Genomic DNA, 18,210 nt, shown 5'->3' with positions numbered 1-18,210 from the left:
GCCACAACAGAAAAATGGTGGACCGATCTCCACGATGCCCCCCGCGTGTGCATGGCGGCTATCCTGGAATCGCTCCGTATTCCCTTGGACCAACCAACACGGGAATTTGACCCCGAGAACTACTTAATTAGCTCCGAAGATTTCGTCGCGATATATAAGAAGCTGCTTTGGAGGAAAGACCATCTCGAGCTACTGATTAGTTCTGCCACTGGCCTAAATGCGATTGGGGAATAAAGAGGCTGCTGTAAAAAAATGCAATTGATACAGACCGCTCACATAGCGAACAAATAAAGTCTTTGGGGGAGGCAAAGAAGGCTTCCATACTGTTGAAGGAGGAGGTTGCTCAGACTGATTGGTTGGGCGTGTGGCTCGCCAACCGAATCGGGTTGCGGACCACCCACAAATAGTTCTGTAGATAGCTTCACTCAAAACAACAATACAACACATATTCCAGTGAACTGTTGTTCAACTCAACTTGATGATCTGTACTACCGCTGCAAGTGATATCAACAAATATAAAGGCCCCCTCTCAGAGGGGCTTCTTCCTTCTTCCTTCGCCAGCAGCTGTCGATATTGCTGTACCGATGCAGACCACTGGACCAAATCCACCGCCCAGACCGCCGAGCATGTCGAGATTTTTTGCCTACAGCGGGCTCGCATGCAAGACGCAGTGTGCCATCCCGGGGCAGGAGGACTCGTTTTCAGGGAGTACCCCTATTTGCCTGGTGTGACCAGGAAGTCGCCGATGCACCTCCTGAATGCTGGTAGTGCAACGGCTTCATGAGCACGTCGGCCTTCTGATCCGCTGATGGCACATACGACACAGCCGTCTTTCCGCAAGAGATGAGCTGTTGTATATAGTGATATCGCACATCGATGTGCTTCAGCGATGGTGATACAGGCTTGGTTATCACTTAGGATGTGACAGACTGAGTTATCACCAATGAGTTCTGGCCGATGAAGCTCCTTCAGGAGGGCGCGGAGCCACTGTCCCTGCTTCGACGCATCGCAGAGTGTGATGTATTCGGCCTCGGTGGTGGATGTCGCCACGCACCGCTGCTTGGACAATGTCCAGCTGACTGGGCCTCCGTTCAATAAGAACATATGCCCCGTAATCGACCCGCGGTCGACTTGATCTCCTGTGTAGTCTGCGTCGCAGAAGCGCTGTAGCATAGGCGATGCGTTGCCCCTTAAACCCCCATATCGTAGTCGTAAATTCCGAGAGCCATGTAGATACCAGATGAGGTGTAACGCTGACTTCTAAACGATAGAAGACACAGAGGTTTCTTGCGTAAGGTTGACTTGACAGAGGAGGCAGGGGATTAGACACAAAGGCTTTCCAAGTAACACGTTACAGTATTGTAAAGAATACTATATTGAGTTGAGCACGAAGCTCCTATCTAAGGAAATACTATCTACTTATATAGTGGCATCGTGCCTCATGGGTAATCTGGATAGTTGGCGGATAGCTAGATATTCAGGATAGTTCGTGGATAGCTCAACTATCCAATATCCACTAGTTTCTGCAACTATCCATTAGCCCCGTCACATGGCAGCCTACCCCGCTTGCCCCCTGTGACTCACACGTCACATTACTAGGCCCTGGCCCTGTAACCATGATGTCATGTTACTGTAGCCGTAAGATGAGGTGTGTGACCCCATTCCAGTGCCGGACCGTTGGAGCGCTGCAGTGCTGGCTCAGCTGCATAGAGACATAAGCAATGTCAAAACGAGTGCACACCGTCACCCTTCACAAGGGCAATGCGATCCGTTGATGGCGTCGTCCGCGGCTTCGCATCAGCGAGGCCAAATCGCCTGACCATCTGGTTGATATACCCAGCCTGGTCGATGTATATGAGGCGGCGCTTCCTGTCTCTGGTGACCCGTAGACTAAGGATATTCCTCACTTCGCCAAGATCCTTGACCTGCCAGCACCTCCGAAGGGCTGCAATGACTGTGTCAATGACCTCAAAATTCTTGCTCAAGATGACCATATCATCGACGTAAAGGCCGATGATCAGCTTCCGGTCTGGTGTTGTGAAGATGCTAGGGTCAGCAAAGAGTGGCTGGAGCCCGAGCTCTTTGAAACCCTTGCACGCTTCGATATACCACTCGCGGCCTGACTGTTTCAATCCAGGGATTGATTGGTGGGCATGCAAGACGAAACCTTCTGGGCAATCGAGCCTGTCAGGGGGACGAAGATAGACCTCTGCATGGAGCTCTGAATTAGGGTAGTAGTGACAACGTCTGCCTGCCGCATCTCGAGATCTTCACGTGCTCCGAGGGCGAGGAGGAAGCGGAGCGATTCAGCTCTAATCGTCGGCGAGAAGGTTTCTAGAAAATCCTCTCCCGGCACCTGGCTGAAACCTTAAGCCACGAGCCGTGCTTTGAAGCGGTCAATCAGCCCGGTGGGTGTGTATTTCACTCTGAATACCCACCGGCATCCAACGGTCTTTCTCCCTTATGGGAGCTTTACTATCTCCCATGCACCGAGTGACTGGAGCATTGTGAGCTCTTCACGGACCGCTTGGGCCCACTCGGCGGCGTACTCGCAGCTCTTCATCGCTTCTTTGAAGCTGCGTGGCATTGGGATCTCTTCGATGGCGGCGGCGTACGCCCCCTCGAATCGTTGCGCAGGATGCCGTTTGCGGCCGCTGCGTCTGAGGACTGGGCCGGGATCAGGGGCCCCCTGATCTGCTGCATCCTCACTTCCAGAATCGCTGCTGGAGCTCCGCTGAGAAACAACGTTCTCACTTGGAGCAGGCGACGGCGATCGCTCTTGACCGGTCTGCTCCGTCATCGTTGGTATGCACAGCGGGCGCATCAGTAACACCCGTTGTACTCGCAGTCCTGGTTTTGCGGAGAGACTGTGGAGTCTTTGTGCGCTGGACATGTGAATTTAAATTCGGGGCGGGCCCATTCAGAGGGTCCGCCTCCATTGGGTCGAAACTGACCACTTCCGTGCTGGGAGCAGCTTTGCTGGGGAAATCGAGTCAGTGACCCTCCTCGAACCATGGCGAGGTCGATACAATGATCTTTTTCATCTCAGGGTTGTACAGGCGATACTGCTTCGAGTCAGGCATGTAGCCCACGAGCGCCGTGCGCACGGCGTTCGGTGCCAACTTGTCACCGTCCCTCTGTTCAGGGGCTAAATGGGCGTATGCGACGCAGCCCCATGCCCGCAGGTGGGAGACCGAGGGCTTCTTGCCACTATAGGCCTCTTCAGGCATCATTCCTCCTGGTCCAATTGGTGTCCTATTTCGAATGTAGGATGCCGTTATCACTGCTTTGCCCCAGAGCTCAGGGGGAAGCCCGGCGTCAGCGAGCATGGCTCGAGCTATCGAGACGAGGGTCCGATTGAGGCGCTCTGGGACACCATTTTGTCATGGGGTGTATGCCGTGGTGTACTCAAAAAGAATGCCATATATTATTCTGAATATACTCTCAAGACCCTTATACACTCCGCCATTATCGCAGCGGACGATCCGTACTTTCCGCCCAGTCTCTAGTTCCACACGGACGCGAAACTCAGAGAAGATGGGCCGTATCTGGTCCTTCGTGCTGGCGATATATATCCACGATTTCTGGGTATAGTCATCGGTGAAGGTGATGAAATAGATGCCCCCACCGATGGCTGGCACTCTATAAGGGCCCCATACATCACTGTGCACGCGATCGAGGGGATTCATGGCACGCTCAGGGGCATGCCGGTTTATCACCCTCGTGCTCTTGTTAAGCCGGCAGGACTCACATGGTTCAGTGAAGTCCTGCATAGGGCCCGGTATCCCGTCTGTGACGATGTGGGCACGCTCTAAGATCTGGGAGCTTAGATGCCCGAACCGACAATGTCATAAGATGGCATCCTTCGCCATCATCTGTTTACTAGCCATCGCAAGATATGTGGAGATAGTTTCGTACTGCGTCCCAGAGATGACATACGTGCCATTGATGCTATGTCCAATGCACACAGTTTTTCCTTCGCGCTTCAGGCGGATTTGACGATTGCGAATCGTCCCTTCAATACTGTCGTCTTCGAGTTGTGACACTGAGAGAAGATGCCCAGCCAGTCAGGGCACATGGAGCACATCTTTGAACTCCACGATCTGCCTTGACCCATCGATGATGGTTTCAACGTTGACCGTTCCTTCAGCAATAGCGCTGATGGATCCGCCACTAGCTATGACAATTGGAATAGGTCGATCCAGCGTGTGATATTCAGTGAAAGCGTCACGGGCAAATGTCATATGCCTCGTGCACTCCGAATCCAAAATCCACGTCACGGCATTGGAAGCTCGACTGGTAGCGCTGTCAATATCCGTAGCGGCAAGCCATGCCCTCACGACTGGGCCATCGTGAGGTTCCTTAATGGCCATATTCGTAGCCTGCTGTGGTGGTGGCGAGAGCCCCTTTCCAGCGGTTGGTGTTGCGAGGGGTCCTGTGGAGGCTTCCCCCACTTTCTTCTCAGACTTCTGGTCCCTTTTTCTGGTCTGGCATTCAGACTTCCTGTGACCGGGTTTGTCACAGTAGAAGCAGTATCCGGAGAAACGAGGCTTGCTTCCTTGTGTTCAGCCACTGCCCTTGCCAGCAGTGGGCCTAGCATCTGATTCCACCTGCACGAAGTGCTGTCTCCTTTTGGGGCTTTGGCGCGATGAGATGGCGCTCGAAGTTGGCGATCTCTCCAATGGCAGAGTCGTACGATTGGCCCTTAGAGAGCTTGATTTGAGTAATGACGGCGTCGTACCGACTCCCTCTTGCTCTCATGATTCGGAAAAGCAGTGAGAGTTTCGCTCCTTCAGAGGGGCGATCCATAGGGCTCAGCATTCCGATTTCATGTTGGATCCGGTCGAGGTCTGCATCGATCACCTCGACCCCAACAACATCGGACTTGGGCACATAGCCATAGAAACTGTCCAGCTTCATGGCGACATGCTCGATGCCAGTAGGCGCATAAGTCGCCTCTGTAATGGTACCAGATGTGAGAATCTAGCCACCCAAGGAAGGGATGATTTTACTAAGACAACACACTGTCTTAGGAAAAAGAGCCAAAGGGTCATAGCTTAGACTATTCCACAACGCAGCAATCAGGTGTATGATGTAGTGGAGTGGTTTAGACAAGTTGTAACAAATGTTGAGTCTGAGAACTCAGGGATAAGGGATAAGTCAGAGGTTAGCACCTCACTGACTTTTCAGAAACAAGGAGTAACAAGATCAATGCTTGTAAGCTTGGAAAAGATGTGGAAGTATGTGATAGTCGATTTACTGTATTGTCTGCTTGCCCTTTCTTAAGGAAAGGGCAATCCTATTTATGCTAAAGGAGTGTAGTTCTCTCATTTTCAAGACTTTCCATGACTAACCAGGCTTGGTAACTGTAGTCGACGTAAGAGAATCCCATAGAACCATCTCCTAGGTTCCTAGCCCAAGAAGTGAAAGGAGGTCCAAGGTCAGAGTACCCCTGTAGCCCGGCTTGGGCGGCCACCTACGGTGTGGCTTTTTGGGTCCCGTGACTATGGCGGCCCAGAACTTCGGGGCCTATTCACAACAGAAGAGTCCAGTTTCATCCATATTGTATATATCCTCTTCTTGAAACTCCCCTGCTATTGTCCGTAGTGCCCTCATTTCTTCCTCAACATTTTCCGGAACTGATGCCGCCTCTCCAAACCGTTGCCGTGATTGTATATGATGTTGCTTTTTGAAATTTTCGAGCCAGCCAGTAGAAAACGATGGGCACTCTTGGCCAGCATATTCTGGCAGTCGTTTCCAGATCTGCTGTGCCTGTAAGGACACAGGGCACCCAGCTCACAGTAATAGCATTGAGAGTGCAAGTCGGAGGCTAAACGGATGCTATCCTATAGGTCTACTACGAAGGATACAAAAAAGATGAGGAGAGGAACCCCGTTGGGTCAATCTCCTTAAGTACCCGAAATGGGTCCGACTTGGCTAACCTGCCTTCACTCTCACCATGTGACTGGGAGAGGGACCCCGTTGGGTCAATCCCCTTAAGTACCCGAAACGGGTCCGACTTGGCTAACCTGCCTTAACTCTTATCATGTGACCGTAACCTGTCCAACTCAGATCCTTTCCGTCACTGAGGGACAGGCATCCTTACAGTGCCTTCTGCTGTAGTATATCTGTAAACCCTCCCTTTTCTTCAATCTGAATCTGCCACTCCCAAAGGATTTCCTCTAGCTTTGGCCACTGGCCTAGTCGACGGCGTTGGATTCTAGTGTATTGGTTTTTATCAAGGGCCTCAAAGTTGCTGCTTAGTGATTCAGAAATAGTTGACTGGCTTAATTTGTGATGATACTGTCGTTCAAACCATTCAATACACTGCCGCTGAGTTGGCTTTGGAACTTGTTGGTGGGCCCAGTGTTGAAGGGCACGCCGCTCGACTGTAATCGGGTGATTCTAATGGCTGTCAGAATATACGTTAAGACAATAAACAGGCTGGAAAAGACGATAATCATTGAATCATATTTTGTATGGTAAAAATATCGGTCCGTGGAAAAATATTGCACAAAAGAGGTTATCGGCTAAAAGAGGATCGTCTAGGCGAGGTTTGACTGTATATACAATTAGATACTTCTCCTAAGTCCTCAGATTCTTCATCTCCTTGCTTAATTATATCCTTGTTTGTAGTTCTACCTGTTGCTATTGACTTCTGTTAAGTAACAACCTCTGCTTCAACGACCTGTAGCTGCAATTCCCTTGTAGAAATATGAAAATGACCCTTTAAAATTGCTCGCTTGCCTTTTTGCTGTACTCTCCAAGCTTGAACAATTGATCGTAGATTGTCAGTATCATGTTGTTATAGAAAATTGCGTGTATTTAGTCGCTCTGTTACATCTGCTAACTTTTGAATATTCGCTTTATAGATGTGTTTAACACTATACGGGCTTCAAGAATAGTAGAGAGTACTGTATTTGCTTTCCGTAGTGTTGTAAAGTCAGGTGGGCTACTATTTTGAAAGACAGTATCAAAAATATCATGTTGTTGTGGTGTTTGAGGCCGTTGTTCAACTTTAATAACTTCTTAAAGTGTCATTTCACGGATAATTCGTCGTGGTTCAATTCAAATGGTTGTAGTCCTGCTCTTCTCTACGCTAAAGTGATATTTTGGTGAGTAACCCAGCTGGGTGAGTAAAAATTCTACTACTCGACTCATGAGTACCCAGTGCGCAGCCTACTCGGTGTTCCACCCACTCGCTTCGCTCGTAGGTGGCGACAGCAAGTTGTGCGTGCGACAGCAAGATGTGCGACACATAAAACGAAGAAAAAGACGCCTTATATATCAACTATATAACTATATAATTAAAACATAAAATCAATAGAACTACTATCACTATCGCTACTGCCACTATTGCTACTATCACTTTGATCCTTACTATACCGTAAAATGATCACTTTTGATTTCAACCCTTCCTTCTTCCGCTCTGCTACCCGCTTCCTCTCAACCTTACGCTCTTCAATTTCGATTTTACGTGCTTGCGCTTGTAGCTGCTTTACTACTTGGTCCGATTCCCTTGCTGCTCTTGCGTCTGCTTTTGCTTGCAACTTTGCTTTCTTCTCTTCCCGCATTTTCCGTGCATCTGATGCATATAACTGCCCTCCTTTCTGTAGTGATTTCCGTGCCCTTGCCTTTGCTGCCTTCTGCTCTACTGCACGTAGAGTCATAATATCTAGCTCGGTCTTATAGAGCTCTGCCCGGTGTAGAACAACTGTAGTTCCACGTGCAAATGATTGAAACCCTTCTCTTGAAGGCGATGAGAAAGCTTCCTCTGCTCTCTTCTGCCAATGTTCAACCGCTTGCACACTTTGCATAGTTGTTTTCGGTGTTGAGATAATATTATATGAAGCAAATGGCTCATAATCAGGTGTTTGATTCCGAGTCTCTTGTATCTTGTCAATTACAAGTGGAGGATTATATGGATATAGTCCTGTATTTCTCCAACCAGATTGAATTGTACGGACAGTTAGAGATTGCCGTCGGATTTGCGGGAGGTCTGAAAGGAACGTACGTAGCTTATACTCATAGTCGTAGCTACGTACTGCTTGATCAAGTGCCTTTTGATGAAAGTGTTTGCACTGCTTAAAAACCGCTACATCAAGAGGTTGTAATAGATGTGTTGTATGAGCAGGAAGGCAGCAAATAACAATGTTATGCTCTTCTGCTAATGTAAGAAAGCGCTCTGTTTTATGAGAGTCATGGCCGTCAAGTAATAAGAGGCGAGTATCATCTGGTGCCATATGCTCTGCAGATAGTTGGATAAAATGCATAAGGTATTGGATTGCAATGTCGTCGTTTGAATACCCGCTCTCATTTACAATAATGAGAGCATTTGGCTCAAGGTCATCATTGTACCATGAATCCATATGAAGTTTGCCAGGGATAATGATAGCTTCTGCAAGTGCAGCACCACTTGCATTTACTGCCTCAATTACAGTAACAGAGAGCCGATTCTCAGGATTATCAACAGTCCACTGCTTTACACCGATTGGTACAATAACAGCCGTAGACTTATAACACCCAATCATATAGCCTGTCTCATCAACATTCCATAAATTATATGGCTTAATGTTATGTTTTGTAATAAGGGCGTTATATGTGAGAAAGAATTCCTCAAACACCTCTTTCTTTTGTGCTTGCTTCCGATGTGTATTTAACGTCTTCGTGTGAATTGTATGAAATTCGGGGTGTGCTTTTAGAAAGCGTTGTAGCCACCGTTGTGATGGTATCGTACGATTAGGTCGTAAGTCTGCAACTGCCCGTAGTATCATAGATCGGTTGGCAGGGACCCCGCGCTCAAGTTGGTCGTATATGAATTGACAGACCGCGGTCTCTTGCGATTGAGATAAGACTCGATTGCTACCTCCGTGGGGTAATTGAGGAGACGTAGTACTCGTAATACGACGTCGGAGTGTCTCACGGTTGACATTGAATTTATTTGCAACCCAAGCAATTGTATATGTACTTGGTTGTTTTAAGAAGAACTGTTGGGCCTCATTAAGGCGAGCAATCATAGTAGGATCGTTATTTTGAGGCATTGTAGATACTACGTTATGAACAATACTATTATTTTTTCTATATATCAAAATAGCGGTGTACGCACATCTTGCTGTCGCACGCACAACTTGCTGTCGCCACCTACGAGCGAAGCGAGTGGGTGGAACACCGAGTAGCCACGACTCACGTTACATTAAAATCTGCACTATCTATATATCTGGTTCCTCCACACTCTACCACCCGCCACTAATATGGGATTCCGTTCGTCATCAGCTGGAACTGATCGTACACGCCCGTACTATAACTATTATGACTCCTCCGCACCAGCCCCCGCACAAATACCGCAGCGTCACGCTCGCTCTTCTCCAGCACGAACCGCTCGCGGAAGTGCTTGATGCTCTCCGGCTTGAAGCACGGCAGCCCGCTATCGAGCATTAGCCGCACAATGCGGCAGAGTGCGTCTACGTGACGCCGCGCGGCTAAGAAGGCCTTGACGCACAACTCCTCGAACCAGCGATAACTCTGCGTGCTCGACGAGCCGCCCATGACGGCCACCATCTCAGCCGTGAGCTTGAACGGCGCACGCTCAAAGCGCACGCCGCCGGGCGCGATATCGAAGCAGAACCCGAAGTCGATGTGGATGAGATGGCCGGCGTCGTCGAGCATGATGTTACCGTTGTGACGGTCCTTGAACTGCAGCAGGAAGGCAATGATGCTGTACGCGGCGAGGGACTTGACGAAGTTGCTGCGCGCGGCCTGGAAGCGCACGCTGTCCGGTGTGCCGTACTTGCTGACGAAGTAGTCGTAGAGGCCGTTGACGGCTTCGCGCCCGAGCATATCGCGGGACACAGAGTTAGGGAGCACCTCGATGATACCGCATCCGGGTGCAGTGGCGGTGACGCGGTAGGGGAAGACGTATACGTCGAGTCCGACATTGCTGAAGATGCCGCGGAAGGCAGCGATCATTTGCAGCGCGAGCAGGTCCTGTCGACAGTCGTCGCCGACCTTGAAGATCACGGACTGCCACACCTCGATGCTGTTCTCGGGGACACGCTGGCGCGGGTCGGCTGCCTCGAGCATATCTTCCGTTTCCTCCATCTCAGCGGCGACATCCTTTTTAACGCGGAAAGTAGCCATGTATGGTGCCTTTGCGTGACTCTGGAGCGGCTTGCCAGACTTTCGGTCTATGCCGATAACAACGCCGTCGGGGTCAATGGGGAGGTAGACGCCGACGTCAAGCTTGATTTTGCGTAGTTCTTCTTCGATCTTCTGCTTCTTCTCGGGCTTTGGCCTCTTGATGAACGGCTTCAGCTTACCAGAGATGCTCGTTACCTCGTCGAAGAAGGTAAACTCGCGCTCATAGAAATCTCTATCTGCTCCAGTGAAGCAGCTTATCATACGGGCCATCACATGGTCGAGTGTTGGTTTGATGCTATCAGGCTTGGGCAAATCAGCGTTTGCATTCTCTTTTGGTAGGGGTCAACTTACAATTTGTGAGTCCTCATCCTTGTAGCTGTTCGCCTTCATGTTCCATATAATCTGATGGGCAAACAATTGCGAGAACTGTGCAGTCTCCACAATGTATCTTTCCACGTAACCCAGCGTATCATAGCGCAGTGACTGCACAATCTGAGGCACATAGAAGAATGTTACCTCAACGCTATGGCTTTCCAGGGCACGCATAGCATATTGAGTGATGAATGGGTTGTCGCTAAATGAAGGCAAAAAGTACGTGACTGCTGTGATAGGATTGACTGGGGTCCAAAACAATAGGTACTACAAACTGTTAGTAATTCTCTAGGCAATTCGAAGAAAGTACACACCTTAAGCTGCCACTTCAAATCACTCTGAAACTCGCGACCCATGAGGATATTCAAGCCCTCGCGGTCATTAATCCCTCTTAGCGGATCAGCGAGCAACAGATTACGCACATCTGTGTGCACTCCCGCAGAGTGAAACCTTGTGGCCAAGCTAATTGCCAGAGAAGGGCTGACAAACCAAGCCGTATTTACAAGGCGTGCAAGGGTAGCCTCTGAAGGTTCAGCGTGATGTGAAGCTTTCCCCTCGGCAAATGGATCGAGCCAGACCCGAAGCCTGGATTGCTCGTTTTCGAGAAGGGCGAAAAGTAGCTCTTCCTTGTCCTGGAGACGCTTCAGAGTGGAAGCATTCTTGGCCCCTATGTGTCCCACGCTGTCAAGCCCGGCAGCAACGTCGGACAGTAACTTAGCTTCTGCCTTAAGCTGCAAGCGGTTACCGCCAAAAGTGAAGCAGGGCGCGAAGGAGAACCAGCTAAGGGCAGCGGATAACATCTGGTTTTTGAGGCGATACTGGCCGGCTGCAGTTAGTACAGTGCCATGTCTGAGGACTTTCAGACTAAGCATGACGATGTTAAATCGCAGCTCTCTCGACAACGGGTGTCCTGTCGAATGCATCAGCCCATTAAGAGTGGCTTGCAGTAGCCTAACAAATGTTTTTTGGGTATGTGGGCTGCATAGGCGGGTGGCGTTGAAGTGACTTGCGAGGAATTGGAGCAAGCGGGAATGGGGAGCCAGGAGATTGTGGGCATGCTGCTGCTTCTTGTGCAATGCATCCTTATCACTGGGGGCGTATTCTTTTCTGATAAAGAAAGGGTCAGGGTGCCTAAAAATGTCAGCGCGTCACATATTTGATGGTGATCTCGCTTTCTCACTTGAACTCGTCATTGAAGACTCCCTTCTTCATGTGGATCGTATTCTCCCACTGTTGGGCGATTTCCATGATGATTCTCGACTCCATCCTTGGGTTTTCGTTGATCACTCCCTGCCACAACGATATCCCAAGCTTAATTGACTGCTTGCTAAAGTGCGCAAAAGGGATTCCAACAAGGTGCTTGACAACAGCGGCTTCGTCGCCCTTGGCGCGGCATAGGAATGCTGCCGCGCGTCGGAGCATATCGCGTAGCTCGGAGATTGGGATGAACTTCCCTTTTTGCATTCGTGCATCCAGGAAGTTCAGCACTGTGAGAGCATCAGCGTATTCCGTGCCGAGACCCTCTACCAAAGTTGAGCTACGGCTGCTAGCGACCTTCATAAAGTTGGTCCACTCAGCATCATAATCAGGAAGACCTTCGGCGTATCTATACTCTTGACGCGTCGTATACTGGGCAACGAAATCGGAGATGGCATTTATTTTAGCGTCCCCATGGCGGTCGATAGCCCCAAGTCGTTGATCCGTAACTGGGATCATGCCTCCCATTTCGGCTGCAAAGGATCTTCCGAGTGATATATGCCCGTATGCTCCGTCATCATCGTACTCGGATAGATAAGTCTGCAAGAGCCCCTTGATATCCAGAGGCGCAATGTTGATAACATTCATCATCCATACCTTGGCCTTCTTGTAGAGAGTGTTCAGCGTTCTACCTCTGAATTCAAAGTTATCTCCGAGCTGGATTGTGACCTTGCTGCGCGCGGACGTGTAGGATGACTTCCACTCGTATTCGTCCGTTTCGGCCTCCAAACAGCTTATCCACATGAGTGAGAGTAGCTCAAGAAGCGCAAATAATGATGACCTTTGACAAAGCGCTGACGTGATGTTCGACAATATTTTGTCAGCGCATACAGTAGCTGCCTGCTGGACCCTCTCAATACGATGGCAACAGCCGCAGAAGATTGAAACGAGTTGCTCGGCCACACACGGCGCTGAAAAGGCTGGGTTCACGCCTGAGATGGCCTTCCGTAGGTAGGTATCAACCACCGACATAGTGATAGCCTCCATGACACTGCTCATATTGCCTGTCCTCATGCCAGGTTCAAGGAAGTAGATCATGGCTTTTGTACAGTCGCCGGAATCGGCCCGCAGTGTCTCAACAAGGTAGGCTGTATGCAAGAATATGGTCTTGCGATAGCTGAGGCTGCGTATCTCCCTTGCCTTGGACGGAATTAATGAGGTTAGTCGTTTCTTCTGTATAGCCTCGTGCTCTGAGTTCATGCCTCTTCGGAGAACACTGTTAAGTTCGATATCGCTTTCCAGTTGCTCTCCCCTCTGTTCCGTAACCAACGGTTTGGAGTTCACGGCCAGGAGACGGAGTTCATTGAGGTATTGCCTGCCTCTCTCGGTGCAAGTAGTGAAGCCATGAACAACCATATTGAACCAAGCGTCCCGTACAAGTGCCCAGATGTCATCGTCAGTAGTTTTGTCTTCGCCAAGGTTGTTGGTTGACATCAACAATGCCAAAGGTTGAACCAGTGTCTCAATCTCCCTAGCGGCACTCTCAACGTCCGACTCGCGGGCATGGTGCAATTGATACACATCGCCTCGGCTGATGATTGATTCAAGGAGGTACTCAAAATAAATATCGTAAGCCGATGAACCCTTCGTCAGAGTCGAAGAAAGATAATTCCTAGTTTTCAACAGGGCGGCCAACAAGCTCTCGTTCTCGTCCAGCAGTGCTTCCTGGGTTAACCTGCTGTAAAGCTTGAGGAGCGATTTCAACTCAACGGGAGCTCCTGTTGACGCCAGAACTGCTGCTTCATAAATGATGGCGGCATCGACGGCGGTGTCGATTTTAGTGATCTTCTGGAGGAGCATACTTTGAGCAAGCGCCGCTATCTTGTCATCGGCGCAGCTCTCTGCGATGACACGAATGGCTTTAATGACATTTCCATATGCCACGGCTACCTCCAATTCCCCAGCGGCAGCCAAAGATATGGTACTACCCTTTTGCTTTACACCGTAAAACGCGGGGCTGGCATGACCATTGGCTGTCTCGCCTTTGGTTTGGTTTGCAACAACCCTTTCCGTGCTTGTGATGGGAGTCAGGACATTTCCAAGTGAATAGAGAGTTGTTATCACATCATCCTCGGAGAGTAAACGCAGCACAAAGGCAAGACAGGTCGATGCCACGGCAACGGTCTCGCCTCGAGGTGAGCCTTGCACGATAAACCGCGGGAGGATTCTGCTCATATTTGGCGCGAGACCTGGACAAATCTGCGCGACCAATGCCATGGAACGAAGTACAACATTCGCCAATGTCTCGTCGGCCATCTGGATTGGATCAGAGAGAGTTTCTTCCAGCCAGACCATAAGGCTCTCTGCATCAGCTACGTCGTCGTTTAAGGTGACGCAGTTGAGATAGCACGTCAAAGAGCCCGCCTTTACAGCAAAGGCAATTCGCTGCTGCCATGCAGATCCGATTCTGAGGTAGTCGGCGCCATCCTCCAGCTTGTTCATCTCCTCGGTAGCAAATTCAGCCATGGTCTCGATGCTAGGTAATAACTCCTCCGCAGTGTGCGATGTAAGCGGCATCGTGTCGCCCATCATTAACTCAAGGATGCAGTTGTCTCTGAGGGTTTTCGTATCCGCGATAAGGAGAGATGATGTCGCGACCAGAAGCCACATAAAGCTTCGCTGTAGCAGCATAGCGCCAAGTGGACGACCAGTGGCAGCATAGTGCCGAACATGCCTCTTCCACTCCTTAACCTCGCGATTTGTAGATTGGTAGTTGCGGATCCTCGAGAATGCAGTTTCGACGGCCACTAGGAAATCCTCGGAGAGGACTCTCTTAACAACTGTGATTAAGGCGAGCCTTTCACCGGCTGTCCAAAAGTTGGCATGTATCGTGGCTGCATCAAGGAATCCCAGCAGGGCGATTGCTACTTTAGCAACATTGATCTCATCCACAACGTCCCCAATATCCTCCTTTCCCACAGCAGATCCCTGCCTGGAAATGACTGCCTTCGCGGTGTACTGGCATCTGTCGAGATATGCGGTGAAGTTCTTGGATATGGCATTCTGTAGACCAGGGTGGTTTATGCCCAGTGACAAGAGGGCGCTGGTGAGGTTGAAATTCAGCGACTCGATGGGCGACGGCTCAATCTCCCTGAAAAAGGGGGAGGTGACAGAAACCTGCGTGTGCGCTTCGAGGGTATATGGCGCCAGTTGCGCAGCAAGCCTCTCGGCACTTTGGTAATCCTGAAGAAGCGGCGCGGCCTTGCATAATGCGAGTAGGACTTCGAATTCCCTTATGTTCTGGGGAAGTAAATCAGTAACGTCGCAATATGCGCCCAGCTTGAATTGAGTGAGTAACGTACCATAGCCACTCCCCCCAAGAGGACATTGTTATCATCCGCATGCCCATTGGGTCCTGGCTTCGAAGTCGAACGAGAAGGGAATATATTATAGAGTCGCTCCAAATCGGGGTTGCCTTGCGACTTTCCTGGCGACGTCACAGAGAGCGCTGCGATTTTCTGCAGCGCCTTGCGCCGGATACCTCTAGCCCGTCTATCCTCAATGATTAGCATTAAATACTTCAATATGAGTCAATTGCCACTCACGTATCCATTGGTAGAATATTATCCTCCAAGGTTGGCGGTTTAAGGTAACGTGTCATGGCTCGCGATAATTTGGACCTGCCGGACGCGACTTTCAAAGGTCACCGTAGGAGGCTCTAGTATCCCAGGCAGCTTTGGCAACGCAACCTAACCTCATCATATCATCAACAGCTCCATCAGAACCACCACAGAACACCTTCACCCATTACATCCACAAACTGATCCTCTTCACCGATCAATCATAGCAGACTCACCTGACAACTCAGACGCAACTCGATCGCCCAAGATGGCAGCCATGTTCAGCCAGAACCCGGTGATGAACGGGCCCAACTACTCCTTCAACCAGTCCGCCGCCCCATCCTCCGCCGCCGATGGCTACAGGCAACACCGCTTCGACCCGTACGTTCTCTCCTTTCCTAGCCACAGCTCAAACTGACATCCCCTCCCCAGATACACTGACAACGGTGGTTCCACTCTCGCCATCGCAGGCGACAACTTCGCCATCCTGGCTGGCGACACCCGCTCCACGTCCGGCTACAACATCAACACCCGCTACGAGCCCAAAGTCTTCAAGATCGGCGGCAGTGGCTCGACACAACGCGACGCAACCCTGATTCTCTCCGTCGTCGGCTTCGCGGCCGACGCCAACGCGCTCAAGGAGCGCCTCGACACCGTGGTCAAGCTGTATCGCTACCAGCACGGCAAGGCTATGACGGTCAAGGCGGCGGCGCAGAGGCTGTCTATCATCCTATACCAGAAGCGATTTTTCCCGTACTACGCGCACGCGATCCTGGGCGGCTTGGACGAGGAGGGCAAGGGCGCCGTATACAGTTATGATCCCGTGGGCAGCTATGAGAGAGAGCAGTGTCGTGCGGGTGGTGCGGCGGCCAGCTTGATCATGCCGTTCCTGGACAGTCAGGTGAACTTCAAGAACCAGTATGAGCCGGGGAGTGGGGTTGGGCATAACTTGAAGGAGAGGGAGAGGGTGTTGTTGGGGAGGGATGTGGTGGAGGATTTGGTGAAGGATGCGTTTGATAGCGCGGTGGAGAGGCATATTGAGGTTGGTGATGGGCTGTTGATGATGGTTATTACGAAGGATGGGATCGAGGAGATTTACAAGCCGCTCAAGCAGGATTAGGCGGGGAGAAATGGGGGTTGGCATTTTCTAGATCTGGCACGAGTAGGGGGTAGAGCAGCGTGTATACTATGGCCTCATAACGGTGTTATATGGTTTGACCAGAAACTGATTCGTTGACTTGCTTTTTCTGTATCTGCGTCTGGAGCAACAAATGGGCAGTGATACTACTTTATTCCAGCATTGAGTGGCCAGAGACGGACAACTAAATTAATCCCATATATGCAGCAATGGCTAGGTCTCGATGTCCTTGGGCCAACCAAGATACCGTACCAGCACCATGCGATACGGCATACTTTATTTTCAATCGTCTTCCCTCCGTTCGTCTTACCGTTCTATCACTGCTCTGTTGTCACCGCCTCCCTGCTGTCACTACTCCTTTCCTGCCACCATTCATCTCTATCACCGCCACTACATGCCAACATCGTCCGGGAAACCACCTAGATAGCAGCTGTGCCGGAACAGAATCCTTTCCAACCATGGGCGCTGAAGTCTTCTGGAAATTCTCCGGTAAAATGAAAATAAGAGAGTGGATAAGCTTGTTTGTTTCGAAAGGTCTATTCGGAGTCACTAATAATGCTATTTATACTATTTCCAATTCGGGTCTAATAGGTTCAGGGTGAGCAACTCAAGCCGACTCATAATTTAGTGCTGAACACATAATTGGAGTTTGACGACTTGATTGAGTAAACTATGGGTGCGAAGCCCTATATATACATATAGCCAGTATACAAGCTACACTGTGCAGCGTACATCTAGGAACGTAGTTCCAACATTTAGAGGCCCGACTTAGACTCAAGAGTCAGCTGACTCAACCAACTTGTGAGTCAGTGACTTAGTATATCACATGACTAAATTATGACATGATTAAAAACAGAATATACTTTAAAATGCTTCTAAAATTTAAACTAATGACTAAAACAATATAATAAAATGAAAAAAATGAGAAACTAGCTAGTACTATTAGATATTCCAAAATTCATTATATTCCAAAGGAATCTCTAGACCTTAATTCTCTCCCTAATCATCATAAGGATTAAATATATGTCATACTGACATTCGTTGCACTCAGTTTGCTATCAAACTCAAGAGCAAACTTGGAAATCTCCTCCTCAAACCTACAAGTCACTATACATATTTTGGCTTATCACACCAACAACAAGAGCAATACTACTCAACGATTGCTACAACCATCTATGATTCATTACACGTCATCGCTCCTTAGTTACTGGGCCGATATTACCACATAGCATATCTCTACAACCCTCTATGATTCATTACATGACATCACTCATACTACCACATGACATATCTCTACCAACTAGAGGCCTAGGAGCATGAACGATAGCTCTAAAAGCTCCTACGAACCTCTATGATTCATTACATGTCATCACTCTTTAGTTACCCACAAGATTGGTTAAGTTATGACATAATTTGTCTATGACATAATTTGTCTATAGGGGTACTCTGACCTTGGACCTCCTTTTACTTCCTATAGGCTACGAACCTAAGAGATGGTTCTATGGGATTCTCTTATGTCGACTACAGTTACCAAGCCTGGTTAGTCATGGAAAGTCTTGGAAAATGAGAGAACTACACTCCTTTAGCATAAATAGGATTGCCTTTTCCTTAAGAAAGGGCAAGCAGACAATACAGTAAATCGACTATCACATACTTCCACGTCTTTTCCAAGCTTCCAAGCATTGATCTTGTTACTCCTTGTTTCTGAAAAGTCAGTGAGGTGTTAACCTCTGACTTATCCCTGAG

General features: G+C 49.4%; 4 protein-coding genes across 4 annotated transcripts; 1 reads left to right on the top strand and 3 right to left on the bottom strand.

Moving 5' to 3' along the window:
- Nucleotides 1–1,716: 1,716 nt before the first annotated feature.
- Nucleotides 1,717–2,893, bottom strand: VC83_06893 (uncharacterized protein; the record flags this gene model as incomplete). The annotated part of the gene is made up of 1 exon (XM_024470477.1): nucleotides 1,717–2,893. The coding sequence occupies one exon, from the start codon at nucleotides 2,891–2,893 to the stop codon at nucleotides 2,462–2,464; it is 432 nt and encodes a 143-aa protein (XP_024322195.1). The 3' UTR covers nucleotides 1,717–2,461.
- A 1,342-nt stretch (nucleotides 2,894–4,235) lies between these two features.
- Nucleotides 4,236–5,049, bottom strand: VC83_06892 (uncharacterized protein). The gene has a single exon (XM_024470476.1). It carries the CDS (start codon nucleotides 4,918–4,920, stop codon nucleotides 4,594–4,596), a length of 327 nt encoding a protein of 108 aa, XP_024322194.1. The 5' UTR covers nucleotides 4,921–5,049; the 3' UTR covers nucleotides 4,236–4,593.
- Nucleotides 5,050–9,058: 4,009 nt separating this feature from the next.
- Nucleotides 9,059–15,470, bottom strand: STT4 (phosphatidylinositol-4- kinase). The gene is made up of 6 exons (XM_024470475.1): nucleotides 15,312–15,470; nucleotides 15,069–15,258; nucleotides 11,690–15,006; nucleotides 10,824–11,640; nucleotides 10,489–10,776; nucleotides 9,059–10,440 (listed from the first exon to the last, which is right to left on the bottom strand). The coding sequence occupies exons 1-6, from the start codon at nucleotides 15,365–15,367 to the stop codon at nucleotides 9,247–9,249; spliced, it is 5,862 nt and encodes a 1,953-aa protein (XP_024322193.1). The 5' UTR covers nucleotides 15,368–15,470; the 3' UTR covers nucleotides 9,059–9,246.
- PRE7 (Proteasome subunit beta type-6) lies at nucleotides 15,471–16,562 on the top strand. The gene is made up of 2 exons (XM_024470474.1): nucleotides 15,471–15,707; nucleotides 15,759–16,562. Exons 1-2 carry the CDS (start codon nucleotides 15,595–15,597, stop codon nucleotides 16,444–16,446), a joined length of 801 nt encoding a protein of 266 aa, XP_024322080.1. The 5' UTR covers nucleotides 15,471–15,594; the 3' UTR covers nucleotides 16,447–16,562.
- The last annotated feature ends 1,648 nt before the right edge of the window (nucleotides 16,563–18,210 follow it).

The sequence above is a fragment of the Pseudogymnoascus destructans genome, assembly GCF_001641265.1.
Source record: "Pseudogymnoascus destructans isolate 20631-21 unplaced genomic scaffold scaffold_17, whole genome shotgun sequence".
NCBI classification, from domain to species: domain Eukaryota; kingdom Fungi; phylum Ascomycota; class Leotiomycetes; order Thelebolales; family Thelebolaceae; genus Pseudogymnoascus; species Pseudogymnoascus destructans.
Note: the sequence above shows the minus strand (reverse complement) of the source record. Positions and strands in the feature narration are given on the sequence as shown.